We start from the raw sequence: 13,630 nt of genomic DNA, 5'->3' as shown, positions 1-13,630 counted from the left end.
CTTGACATTTACTGAGACATTTAATTTGTGTTTCTCAGATTCATCCTCAGATAGAACATTAATCTCACTCGCCTAGTCTTTTGCTGTCAGTTGTTCTTCCCTTTTATTCGCAAAGAGCAGAAGCTAACAAAAAATGTATGAGTGATGGAAGTGATTAAGACAATTGAATGCACAAGTGGCTGTGTTAAATCCATACATAAGACTGTGGGGAAGGATAATTATTTAGCCCTCCATAACATCCTGGGAAACAAAAGTGAAAAATTGAGTTGTCAAAGCCATTATAATCTATAACATAACGCGCAGTTTGTTTCCTCTCACTTATGGGATGTGAGCAGCACTGCTTGTTGGCAGCATTTGGTGGCCATTTTCAGATGCCCTGAGAAGATGAGCGATTCTCTTTAAGCTGCTGCAGTCTTAATTGTAGGCATAGTTTTTTGTTTTTTGTTGTGCTGGTGCTTGGTAGGGCATTCTAGGATATTGATCCACCTATGACGGAGTAGCTATAGAGATCGAAGGCAGGATTTATTTGCTTTAAAGATATGCCACACTGTGGAAGGGAGGTGAGTTGTTGCAACGCATCAAGATAGATGTAATAGCGAATGGCTCATTTTGAAATTATCATTTTGATGGTGACACTTTACAAATAGGACAATGAGAGGAGGGCGGGGTCTTTACGAAGAGAGATGATGTGGAAAGTGATTACTCGGAACTTCGATTTACATTGAGATGAAAGAACACTCACCCACAAGTTGGACTAAAGATGAAGGGGAGGAGAAGAATGAGAAGTGGACCTGAGAGAAACAATAAGAGTATATGCCCTCAAAAGAAAAGTGTGATAACACTACCCCCCCCCTCATGCCCCCCACCCCAACCTTCCTTAATTTCTGTGGAAAGCATTTGAGGCCTCAGAGTTTACACTGATGATGTTATTTGATTTTTCTCCCCACCAACTCACCCCCAAAAACCCCTTTACACGCATGGGATGCAAGATGGTTGTCCCAGCCTGGCCATCTTGTGCACATATTCATTCTACATATTATCCCTTTCGATGATAACTAATTTTTGTTGCGTAATTATAGGATTTTGCTGATGATAATTTTCATAATTAGGGTGAAAGTTCAATTCTAAACTCTCTATATGCTGTTTTGTTTCAAAGCAATCACTCATAATGAGCCTCTTTTCCAATTAGCAATTTTCATGACACTTGAAATTGCTGAACAACTTCCCTGTGTAAATCACGATGATTCAAAATAACGGATGATCAGTTCTGTTTACTCTCTTTGACATCTTGAACCAACACAATGCCATCTGTAAACCCAACGATATCAAAATACAGTAAACCTGAAAATATCACGGGTTTTGACAAATCGCGGGCAAACTATTGTGTTCCGATTTTTATCACGGTATTTCATTTCGACCAATTGCAGTTTTTGATCTGAGCCAAGTCATTGTTTACGTCCATGTGTACGATTACCTCCCATGTGTACGAGCCTGTGTTGTTTCTTTCTCACGTTTAATTGTAGAAATCAAACCATCATATGGGAACGAAGCCAAATCTAACAATGAATTGCCATCGAACAGGAAATGACGTATGGACATCCTGTAATACTAGATCTATAAGATCTTGTAGACTCACAACGGCTAATAATGACTCCCAAACCTAAAATAATTGACAAAATTAGTTGTGCCAAAAGGCAGAGAAAAATTATGACATTGTGCAAAAAAATTGAGTTGTTAATTTTGCATGAGGTCAATGTGCGGCATCTGTGGGCTGCCATTATGGGATCAATGAATCAATTGTGCGGGAAACGTGAGTCAAATGCGGTAATACGGGAGGAACCATTGCGGATTTACTAACATTTCCATGAGGCGCCTGGGGCCGAAGGCTCCAGTTCAACCTTGGTAGACGCCGAAGAGACAGGATTACTTTGGAAGAGGATGCGATCTGATACCGTACCTGACTCTCCAAGCAGGAAAGATCTGCTCTGCATCAAGGTGTCTAAGGATCGCTCGAGCTTTCTTCTATGTGGCAATGCAGCAGGCGACTTCTTTGTGCTCCTGATGATCCAATAATCATCGCAAGTTCTATATCCACATCTTTCTAATCGACACCCTTCCTTCCCCCTCTAACAGCATCATAATCCCGAGCAAAGTCTTGCATTTTCTATTCATGGCAGAGGACAGTATGAACGAGTATATAATATTGTTGTGGCCACGGGTACCGACACACCAGCTTGTCACTCGGGGATTAAGCCCCGGTTGTCCTCGGAAGAGCCGGACCTGGGGCCACCGCTCACAATTAATGTTGTGGCACGGTGGGTTGTTTTAGAATCACGAACGCCACCCAGTTAACCACGAGTTCCAGTGTCCACCATCTAATTATTCCGTTTAACTAGAGGTCACGTGGTTACCTGAGCAGGGAGCGCACCCTTAGCAAAGCACCAATGTTATCTCGATTGGACTTTAATTCGGGCGGCCGAGCGTTTTAACCACTAGTGCGTGCTGACTATTTTTGGTCAAATCTGTGGTAATTACCTCCCAGTCTATCTCGGTTCGGACAATGCTCGACCAATGGAAGGAAAGGACAAACACGGACAGGTTGGAAGTCAATAAATAATTTATTAATAATATAATAAATAAATAACTTTATTTTCTGAGGTAAATGAAAGAATAAATTTCAAAGCAAAATCAATCAAAATGCCAGGAAAGAGACAAAGAGCAGATGCTTATCGGGGGTTGACTTACTTGCAGCTAAACACAGACAAGGGTACCCAACAGATCATTCGGGGGGGGGGAGAACAATTGTCTCGCTCACCAGAGAGTAGTCATGCGTGAAGTGAAAACGTCCTGAAATGTGTGCGTGCGTGTCATGTTCGTCGCCAGCACCCAGCCTTGCCATGCCCCCTCTCGTGAACAGCCTTGAATGGCAGTCAACATCTGGGAGGGCACCGATATCGTCTGTCGCGGGTTTAGACCCTGGTGCTGTGACACGGGCAGCTTCTCACACTTCACGAAACTGGTGACGCCCAGTGACCCACACGGTCCGTCGGTGACTGACCCGCACCTCACTCGTTGTCGGCACTGCTCACACCCACACGCACACCAAACGCTCGCTTGCTCGAGCACTGGGAAGGACGAATTGTCTCGTTGGCGCTGGTCAGACACCCACACGCGCACCACACACTCGCTTGCTCACTTGTGGGCTTGCACACTTCCTCCTCCTTTTCCTCTCTGGCTTTTTCTTTTTCTCTTCTCCCTCCTCTTACTTCTCTCTCCTCAGAACGGACCTCCAATTCATTTTCTATCTGCGGGCCATCTCGGCGGGCGCATTCCGCCCCAAGCTCAACCTGCCCCACTTGCGCACGGTTACCATGACGACCCGTGCGCTCCCCAAAAAGGTGGGGGTCGGTGCTCGCGAAAACCGTGCATAAACATTGCTGAGGAAAAATAAGGGCGTGCGTCAGAGCTCACGAAAGAAATGCTGAGGAAAAATAAGGCGCGCGTTCGAGCTCGCGAAATAAATGTGTGTGAACGTGTCTGTCGTACAGAAAAAAAACTTCCCAAAAGAGAGGGGATCTATTCTTTACCCTTCTCAACACATCACATTTAAGTTCCCATTAGACATGGGGATGGGGCTAATCTGAACATGCATTTAAGGAAATAACTGTCTGAGGACCTGGATGTGTGGATGCAGTCATCAGACGGGATTCTGAAATCCGTAACAATATGTTTTCCCCCACCCATCTCACCGTTTTCTAATAAATTTAAAAGGTAAAAGTTTTGTGTTTTTTTTTTATTTTATTACCTCCACCACCGAAGGTGAAGGAGGTAGTTTTCATCCCTTTGTCTTTGTTTGTCTGTGTGCAGGATATCTCAAAAAATTGTGGACGGATCCAGATGAAATTTGGTGGACCGGTTCGGTGTGTGACAAGGACAAACTGATTAGATTTTGGTGAAGATCCGGTTCCGGATCTGGCTACTGGAATTTTTAAGTGATTCTTCACCATTGAGCGATGGGGCCAAAAACAATATATCGCATGATATCTCAAAAAGTTGAGGATGGATTCAGACGAAACTTGGTGGCCACATTGGGTGTGTGACAAGGAAGAATTGATTCAATTTTGGTGAAGATCCGAATCCGGATCTGGATATGAGAATTATTTAGTTTTAAAAGTGATTCTTCACCTTTGAGAGATAGGGCCAAAAACGATATATCGCATGATATTTCAGAAATGTATTGGGCCCCATATGTTCTCGTGGATCAGGCATTACGTAGCGGAGCTATGCGCACAACCGAGTGCCCTTCCCGTTTTCACTGTTGTCCCCCCCCCCCCCCCCATGAAAGACACTTGAAATCAACATTCCATTTCACCATGTGTTTATGTTAAATTGAGTGTAACCAGACTAGGTGGTATAATGATTGGAGCGTCCACTCTAAGTCTGGGTGGTCGTCAATTCGAATCCGACCTCAGCAGAGTCATACCATCGACTTTAGAAACAGTACGTGCTACTACCTTGCTTTGTGCTCAGCATTTACAAAGGATAGTGCATGGACAAACGACCATAGATTGGCAACCATTGCACATGCTTGATGGACCTAATGGCCCCCTGCATTGAAGTCCATTGAAAGGGAACTCGTATTTATTATTTCAACCATTGCAAAGAGGAGTAATAGGAATTGTAAAAGCATCTGTGTTTGTTCAACTAGCTTCTTCATTAAAGTAATTGGACTTGTTAACTACGCCAACGAAGGTGAAGGAGGTTATGTTTTCTCCTCATTCTGTCTGTTTTGTTTGTCTGTGTGCAGATTATCTCAAGTTTGTGGACGGATGCAGATGACATTTTGTGGACAGGTTGGGTGTGTGACCAGGACTAACTGATTAGATTTTGGTGAAGATCTGAATCCGGATCCAGCTTCTAGAATTTTAAAGTGATCTTCACCATTGAGGGATGGGGCTCAAAACTATATTTAGCATGATATTTCAAAAATGTATTGGGCCCGATTATGTTCTCATGGATCACGCATTACGGGACGGAGGTATGCGCTCTACCGAGTGCCTTTCTCATTACTTATGCCGCTCCGTAGGCCGTGTGTTTGGCTGTCTGTTGGCAGAATAACTGGACAATAAGACCAGCAAGAATCGCCAAATTTGGCACAGAGCTTCATCTTGTGAATATCTCGACAAACTCAACTTGAGCTCACAAGGAAAAATATAAAATGAAATTGGTACAGAAACGTATCTACTAAACTAAAAAGATAGAATATGTTTGTTTGTGTGTGTGTGTGTGTTTGTTCGTCCTTTATAGGCGGCCGAACCGTTGGATGGAATGAGATGAAACTTGGCTTGAGTGATCCTTGGGACATGAGAACGGACATGGGGGGGAGGGGGTCAAGTTCAAGGTCACGGGGTCAAGGTCACCAGGTAACTTCAATTTCTCAATTTCATCCGATCGAGACGGGACCAACGCCATTCGACAGATAATCAAAATTAATACTGAAGGACCAATTTTGTGCCCCGTCTTTGACGGGGTTTCGACTTGTGTTTACTAACACTGTGGCCACGTGACAGGTTAGCACCCTCTGGGGCAGTATTGTACTCGGAGAAAACCGTGAGTCAGTACCTCCATTGAATGCGTTCTCGTTTTTCAACTTTGTTTCCAGTTTGCTTCCTCATTTATTCTGACCTGGTCTCTCCTTCTGCCTCCTTATTTCTGAACGTTTGGTTGTCATACTGTATGACAAGCTTCCTGCCAACACAGTCAACAGAATATTACATTTGACCTAATTTTGTAATGTGCTTGCCAATGAGTTGTCGCTTTGGTTTCATAACTCATTGTGTTCAACTTCAGCAAAAACATTTGTGCTGGTGCAGTGGCAGAATTGGGGTTGGAGGAAGGAGGAATGCATCTCAGAGCACAATGTCCTTCATATGAAATTTAATCTGACCTGTTCATTTGGATTGTGGTTATGGATGTTAAGGATCCCACACTATGCCTTGTATGGTTGGCCATTGTGTGCCTGTCCCTTATCAAAAGTCCCTGTCTGAGTTATCTGTATAGTTACCACTACCTCCAGGAAGTGGGAGTGTTGGAATATGGAAGAGCACAGCATGTATGATGGGTCAATGACCTATAACTCGTAGATATTAACTAGTGCCTTTCTTTCCTTCGTGAAGAGTATGTGAGCTATCGCCGGCATCCTGGCCAAATTACAAATTCCTGTCCTGACTTCCTACGTCAGAGTGGTAACCCCTCGTGAATTGTACACATGACATTATTGATAATGGAGTGATAATTAAATTATTTGCTTGTAATATGTAACATGCTCTGGTGTGTAAAGTAATAAAATGGCAACCTGACACTTGTGAAGTAGTCGGGGATCTTGTATACAGATTTTGATTTTTGTGGAAATGCTGGAGGACAAAGGTGAGAAGTAATCATACAAACAGTGCGCAATGGTGCGAATCCAGCAGGTGATGGCTGGATTCAGTATCGAAGAATGGCGATGGAACAAACAGACAACACATTGCATAGATACTGTATTACAGTACAGACAGGACAATGGAAGAGGGGGATAAATATTCAGCACATGAGGACACAGGAAAGCAGACGAACGTCATAAATGGTGACAATGTTGCACGAGTCCTGGGAGTCCTTAAACGTAGATGTTAGACGTGAGAGGGAATGGAGGAGAGCACGTGATTGTGAGGTCATCGTATTAAAGGATGTAATGCCTTACTCGTACCATAGATGGTCGGACTGTGTGGTGATGTATTTAGTTTCAAATTGGCATATTGACATGAGGTTTGTAACACAATGCAGCTACACTTCAGTACAGGTAGGGTATGCAGACTAGGGACTGTGGTGCAAAGGTTACGGGAAGTTGTAGGGGGGCAGTGGCTGGTGGCAGAGTTGGGAATGAAAGAAATGAATGATTCTCGATGATTCACATTTTTTTTTCCCCACCTGAACGGTCTCCAGAACATGACACTTCAATTTTGCTACAGAGCTCTATTTTCATCTCTGATCTATACCTTGACCTTGTCACTGAATTACGTTGGTAATGTGATTGAATTTCCGGCTTTCCTTTTAAAGTTGCTGGTACACTGCTCGGTAATTCTGAATCCAATGTCCCCCACTCCCTTGCCCCCCCCCCCCCAGCATGCTGCGACTGTCAACATTAAAAAATGGGAAGAGTTCTCTACACAGGGAGTTTTCAGTCTCGACCGAACAGGATGAAAGGGTTAGAGGAAAAATTCCACTACTTCTGCCCTTTTCTCTTCTTGCTCACAATATATCAGCAGCATTGTGTCTGAACTTAATTTGGCTGAATCAGTGTCTGAATTTGAGCTTTCACTGAAAGTCCATGAGTTTGTTGCTCCATTTATACCACAAGGACTCGTTTCATGATTTGTTACCTTTAAAATGTATTCATTACACAATACCAGGGCAATGCTTAGTAATTGCAGTTGTTTAGCCAAAGTTCATTTGAAGTAAGTGAAACACAGGGTAATTGGAATCTTCTGAAATCTTCCCTGTGTTGTACGTAGCTCGAGTTGGCCACAGTAACATCTTACGGTCGATTGATAAAGAAAAGGTTCTCTCCATTCGACGTTGGTCTGCAACGGGAGGTAAGCTTGATGAACACGCTGTGCAGACCGAAGGGGCACGGCAGTCACTGCATTATGGGGTGTGTGGATAACATTGCATTTTTCATTGTCTTGGAAGTGAAAACTTTATAACACCGGGTGGCCAATGCATTACTTGAAACTTTGTTCTTTCCAAGTTGAACAAGATGCCTGATATTTTGTGTGCACTGCAGACGATCCAGTTAGTAGACTATGAAGATGAGCTGGATCTTATCATCGTTGCGGTGGTGTCTGATGCTGAGTCGTCTGGCGATGCAGTCATCCATCTCCACGATAACTCCACAGGACAGCGATTAAAGAGCATTCCATTACAAGGACCATGGGACGTCGTACGTTCCTCTCTGCATGCATTTAGTCTGACACGTGCGTTGTTTTGATAAGGAATTCCAGTTACTAGAATATGCATTTCCCACCAACTTGCGGATATTTTCGTTGTCATCTCAAATTGGCCTCTGGTGGGTTTTTGTTTTTTTGTGTGTGGATTCAGACCGGACTGACAATGCATTTAACACCTCCCTCGTGAAACTCTCGAACTGCATAAAATGCACAAAGTGCTGATTCTATGATTGGGTTTCATCAAATAGTTTGTTCTTTATCTCAGGCACAAATAACATGGAGTTCCCGAAGTGATTAGCCGTGTTTTATGCTGTAACGATGGTGTAGTAGTCGTGTACATTCAAAACAGACATGGCCAAAAGAATGTGGACACCTGCTCATCCAACATCTCATTCCAAAATCATGGGCATTAATATGGAGTTGGTCCCCCACCCTTTGCTGCTTCAACAGCCTCCACTCTTCTGGGAAGGGTTTCCATTAGATGTTGGAACATTGCTGCGGGGATTTGCTTCCATTCAGCCACAAGAGCATTCGTGAGGTCAGGCAATAATGTTGAGTGATTAGGTCTGGCTCGCAGTCAGCGTTCCAATTCATCCCAAAGGTGTTTGATGGGGTTGAGGTCAGCGCTCTGTGCAGGCCACTCAAGTTCTTCCACACCGATCTCGACAAACCATTTCTGTATGGACCTCGCTTTGTGTACGGGGACATTGTCATGCTGAAACAGGAATGGGCTTTCCCCAAACTGTTGCCACAAAGTTGGAAGCGCAGAATCGACTGGAATGTCATTGTATGCTGTAGTGTTAAGATTTCCATTTAATGGAACTATGGGGCCTAGCCCAAACCATGAAAAACAGCCCCAGATCATTATTCCTCCTCCACCAAACTTTACAGTTGGCACTATGCATTCGGGCAGGTAGCTTTCTCCTGACATCCGCCAAAATCATATTCATCCATCAGATTGCCAGATGGTGAAGCGTGATTCATCACTCCAGAGAACGCGTTTCCACTGCTCCAGAGTCCAATGGTGGTGAGCTTTACACCACTCCAGCTGATGCTTGGCATTGTGCATGGCGATCCTCGGCTTGTGTGTGGCTGCACGGCCATGGAAACCCATTTCATGAATCTCTCGACGAACAGTGCTTGTGCTGACGTTGCTTCTAGAGGCAGTTTGGAACTTGGTAGTGAGTGTTGCAACTGATGACAGACAATTTTTCAGCACTCAGCGGTCCCTTTCTATGATCTTGTTTGGCCTTCCACTTTGAGGCTGAGCTGTTGTTGCTCATAGGCGTTTCTACTTCACAATAACAGCACTTACAGTTGACCGGGACTTCTAGCAGGGCAGAAATTTGACAAACTGAGCTCTTTAGTATGGCCCATTCTACTATCAATGTTTGTCTTTGGGGATTGCATGGCTGTGTGCTTGATTTTATACACCTGTCAGCAGTGTGGCTGAAAGAGCTGAATTCACGAAGTAGAAGGGGTGTCCACATACTTTTGGCCTTGTCGTATCGTTTGACAGAAGGAATTGTTGTACAATTGTGATAAATAGCTATAGTGAGTCATATTTGTGTCATTGCTATTTTGTTTTGTACCGTTTTGATATTTGAGACATTGCTGTAGGATTATGCTTTTTAACTTTGTATTTGTAAAGAGGAAAAGGTTAAACTTGCCGAAGAAGTATGTTAATTACCTCTGCCACCAAAGGTGAAGGAAGTTATGTTTTCACCCCTTTTCTGTCTGTCTTTCTGTGTGCAGGATGTCTCAAAAAGTTGTGTACGGATCCGGAATAAATTTTGTGGACAGGTTGGGTGTGTGACCACGACGAACTGATTAGATTTTGGTGAAGATCCGGATCCGGATCCGACTCCTATAATTTTTAAAGTGATTCTTCACCATTGAGAGATGGGGCCAAACACGATATCCAGCACGATATCTCAAAAATGTATTGGGTCTGATATGTTCTCGTGGATTAGGCATTACTGGGCGGAGGTATGAGCTCTACCGAGTGCCCTTCTAGTTTATTTATTTAATCACATATGGGTGGTTCGCATAAATTTTATTTTAAGTTTGCTCCTATTTGGGGTTGTCTTTTTTGGCATTCCCATCTGAGCACAGAGTTCCTGAGGCTGGAATTCCAGGTTCAAATCCCACATGTGCATTGATTCATCCATCGTCTTGTGATTTCCTCCAAACAGTCTTGTTCTCTCTTCGATGTTTTTGCAAGTTGCTCCATGAGCCTGAGATGCTATCGAGGTAAAAAAGAAGTATGACTCGTATCACAGTGGATTGGCTTAAAATACCTTTGTAATAATAACTTTTGAATTAGCTCGATAATTGTCCTGTGATGTGTGGTAATGTGATAATTGTCCTGTGATCACTCGCTCCACGATGTGATGTGTGTTTATGCCTCTGTTGACGAAGTCGCCAGTGGCATTATGTTTTTGGGATGTACATATGTCCGTGCTAATTTTCTCTGTTTTCTCTGCAACCACATATCCGATTGAAACAAAATTTTCACCATCGGTGTGACTACTCATGTAGAATATTTTAATTATAATTCCCTTGATCATGTTGTGGCAGCCATGTTGGAAGAAAGGAAAAACTTTGGACCTCTTTCTCCAAAACCTCTCCATGGAAAGACTTGAAACTTGACACCTTTGAAGTACTCCCATTGGGAAACGAGTGATTTTTATTTTTAATTTATTTATTTATTTATGTTATCGGTCACTTCATTGTGACATCGTAATTGCATACGTCGAACGTTTTTTTTCGCCCATACAATTTAGCCCGAGATGACCCTCAAAAATTTTCATACTGATGATGTCATCGATCATTTGATTCGGCAGCCATATTGTTTTAAACATAAAATCCTTCAATAACCTTCTTCCACGAAACGGCTGAACAGATTGATGCAAAACTTTACAGGTATGATCGTCTAATGGGAACAAAAAGTTCTCCACATATGATGTCATAGGTCGCATGGTTTGGCAGCTGTGATTTTTTTTTTTTTGAAGAATAAGCCTTTAAAATTTTTTCTTCTCCAGAATGGCTTGACAGATCAAGGGGAAACTTCACCCACATCTTCCCCAAGCTTTGGAGATGCCAGGGTGTTCACGAATAATTAATTGGTCACATAGTCTGGCAGCCATAACGGATTGAATGAAAATCTTAAAAATACAATTCTCTTGAACCACTTCATCAATTGACGTGAAACTTCACAATTATGATCTAGTTGTCATGGGGAGTAAATGTTTGAAATTTCAACTTGATTGGACACATGATCTGGCAGCCAGAATTATTTCCCCCGATTACAGCTCATGATGGATTCAAATATTTTGGATGCAGAATTTAGGGCCACCACCAAATGAGGTATCCTGCAGCCTTACTCTTAACAATATGGTCTTAAACCTGCCTTGAGTAACTATGCAGTTATGTTTCCAAAACAGCAAGCACAAGTAATCTTCTCAAAATATGAAATTTCATTAATTATTCTGCCAATGCTGCTTTCTATAAAGTGTTTGCAAATTGTCATCTTGATTGCAATTGAAAAACAAGATGATCATATGTCATGCTATCAGGTGCACATGTTTGAAATCTGAAAGTATGAGTTGGTTTCTTCCTGTGGACCATGCAGTGTTTCTCTACATCTCGATATCTCGTTGCATGTGTGAGAGGATTTTTGCATGCTCTTGTAAATTTGGAAATCATTCATGGTGGTTAAAGGATTGAGGCTTCCAATTATTTATCAAATCAACAATTCCTCTTGCATGCCTACATTACTTACGGTGAACGAAGCAAAGAGGATTGTGAAAATCTGGCATTTGCCTTACTTTTTGGGTGGAAACTATGAGCTGAATATTCTGTTAATTACCGCCTCAAATATTTTGGTCTGAAGTTATTTTTGCACGCTCTTAATTTCTGTACAGTTTCCACATTATGAATATTCTACAACTGCAGAGAATTGTAATACTATGTATCAGCAGCACACAAATGAAAGCATTAAGGCCTGGCTGTGCTGTTTTTCAGACGGTTGATCAGCACCTGTATGTGGATCAGGACACAATCATTCATATGGCGCAGAGCGTTAACCGCCGCACCATCTGCCAAGTGTACAAGCTTACGAAGACTTTTAAGGAGAGCTTGCCCAGGATATCCAGCCAGCCCCCTCGCAGGGTAAAGATGCGGCTCGACAATGGATGACCTCTTCAGCACATACTATAATCTTGCGTTACCAGGAATTCCCTTGTGAGACTTCTTTATTGGGTCCTTATCTGCATGGACTGGGTAGGCAATGGCAAACCACCCAGTATAATGCTTGTCAGCAAACTGCTTCGGCAGAATGCCTAAATACGAATGTGTGACCAATAAGTTATTTTTCTCTCTCACCCCCTTTATTTAAACAGAAATAAAATTATTTGACTTTCAGGGGCCAGCCACTCACCACGTTTGTGGCTTCCAGACATCCCTCGCATAAGGGAAGAAATGAAACGATAAATAAAATAAGCCTGTGTCAATCTTGACTGTCTTTTTTTTACATCAAAACATGCATTAAAATTAAAACCTCAAAATTATTACTTAGCCTGCTTCAACAGTCATGCTGTTGGGACTGTTTGTAGGAAGTATTTTGTTCTTTTATTGGTTCACGAAAAAATATTTTCACGAAAAATATAATTGGTTCACGAAAAAATATTTTCACGAAAAATATAAGTGACCACTATATTCGTTATTGCTGTGTGTCTGTCTGTCTGTCCCGAGCATAGCTCTGTGGGTTTTGATCCGATCCTGATGAAATTTTGGTGGGAGGTTTATATCATGATCTAGTTGTGTTTTCCTGAAAATGGTTTTCCCATTATGGGCAGAGCCACGCCCAAAAACATGTGTTTTCAGGGGGTAGCCGATTTCAATTTGCATCTTCTCCTTGGGGTTTTGTCGAATCTGACAGGGGTTTCGGTATTTGGTGAGCCCAATGGCACCTGCATAGCCCCAAGGAGCTCGATTTTTCATTTTCGTCCCAAGGTCAAGGTCGCAAGGTCACGAACTTAGAAAATTGCGATTTTGATATAAAAAATTCTTCTCCGAGGGGTTTGTCGAATCTGGCAGGGGTTTCGGTATTTGGTTAGCCCAATGGCACCTGCATATCCCCACAGAGCTCGATTTTTCATTTTCGTCCCAAGGTCAAGGCCACAAGGTCACGAACTTAGAAAATTGCGAATTGTGTTTTTAGGGAGTAGCCGATTTCAATTTGCATCTTCTCCTAGGGGGTTTGTCGAATCTGACAGGGGTTTCGGTATTTGGTTAGCCCAATGGCACCTGCATAGCCCCACGGAGCTCGATTTTTCATTTTAGTCACAAGGTCATGAACTTAGAGAATTTCGAATTTTGACATAAAAATCAGACGACCGCCCAAACTTTGAGAGCTGGGATGACAATATTTTTAATGCATAATCTTGAGGTCATTCCCCACCTAAAGTCTTGAAACCATTTTGCTCTATCTCGAACACCTTGCCCGTGGCGCCCCCTTCAAGTTTGTTTTTATGCTGATTTCATCAAAGTATGGATTATCCGAAGAGTGTGAAATGCCATATAGCCTATATGCCGTTATATTGTTCCTGGAATGTTCCAGAGGAAGTTTTGTACCAAAGGTC

At 42.7% G+C, this 13,630-nt stretch overlaps 1 protein-coding gene across 6 annotated transcripts in view; it reads left to right on the top strand.

Annotated features, from left to right (window-relative positions):
- The window catches only part of DCAF17 (DDB1 and CUL4 associated factor 17), a 70,437-nt gene extending 57,937 nt beyond the window's left edge, over positions 1 to 12,500 (top strand). For 5 of the 6 annotated variants that reach the window (XM_085873262.1, XM_085873263.1, XM_085873261.1 and 2 more), the window contains exons 12-15: positions 7,162 to 7,243; positions 7,551 to 7,631; positions 7,823 to 7,978; positions 12,012 to 12,500. In XM_085873262.1, coding sequence (XP_085729388.1) covers positions 7,162 to 7,243; positions 7,551 to 7,631; positions 7,823 to 7,978; positions 12,012 to 12,185 — 493 coding nt within the window. In that variant the 3' untranslated portion in view covers positions 12,186 to 12,500. Of the gene's footprint in view, positions 1 to 7,161; positions 7,244 to 7,550; positions 7,632 to 7,822; positions 8,013 to 12,011 lie in introns of all 6 variants that reach the window. The other variant, XM_085873264.1, reaches the window with a different exon arrangement.
- The last annotated feature ends 1,130 nt before the right edge of the window (positions 12,501 to 13,630 follow it).

The sequence above is a fragment of the Eptatretus burgeri genome, chromosome 3, assembly GCF_056783735.1.
Source record: "Eptatretus burgeri isolate ZD-2024b chromosome 3, Ebu_testis_v1, whole genome shotgun sequence".
Lineage (NCBI taxonomy): Eukaryota > Metazoa > Chordata > Myxini > Myxiniformes > Myxinidae > Eptatretus > Eptatretus burgeri.
The sequence above is the reverse complement of the archived record's forward strand: the minus strand, read 5'-3'. Positions and strand labels throughout refer to the sequence as shown.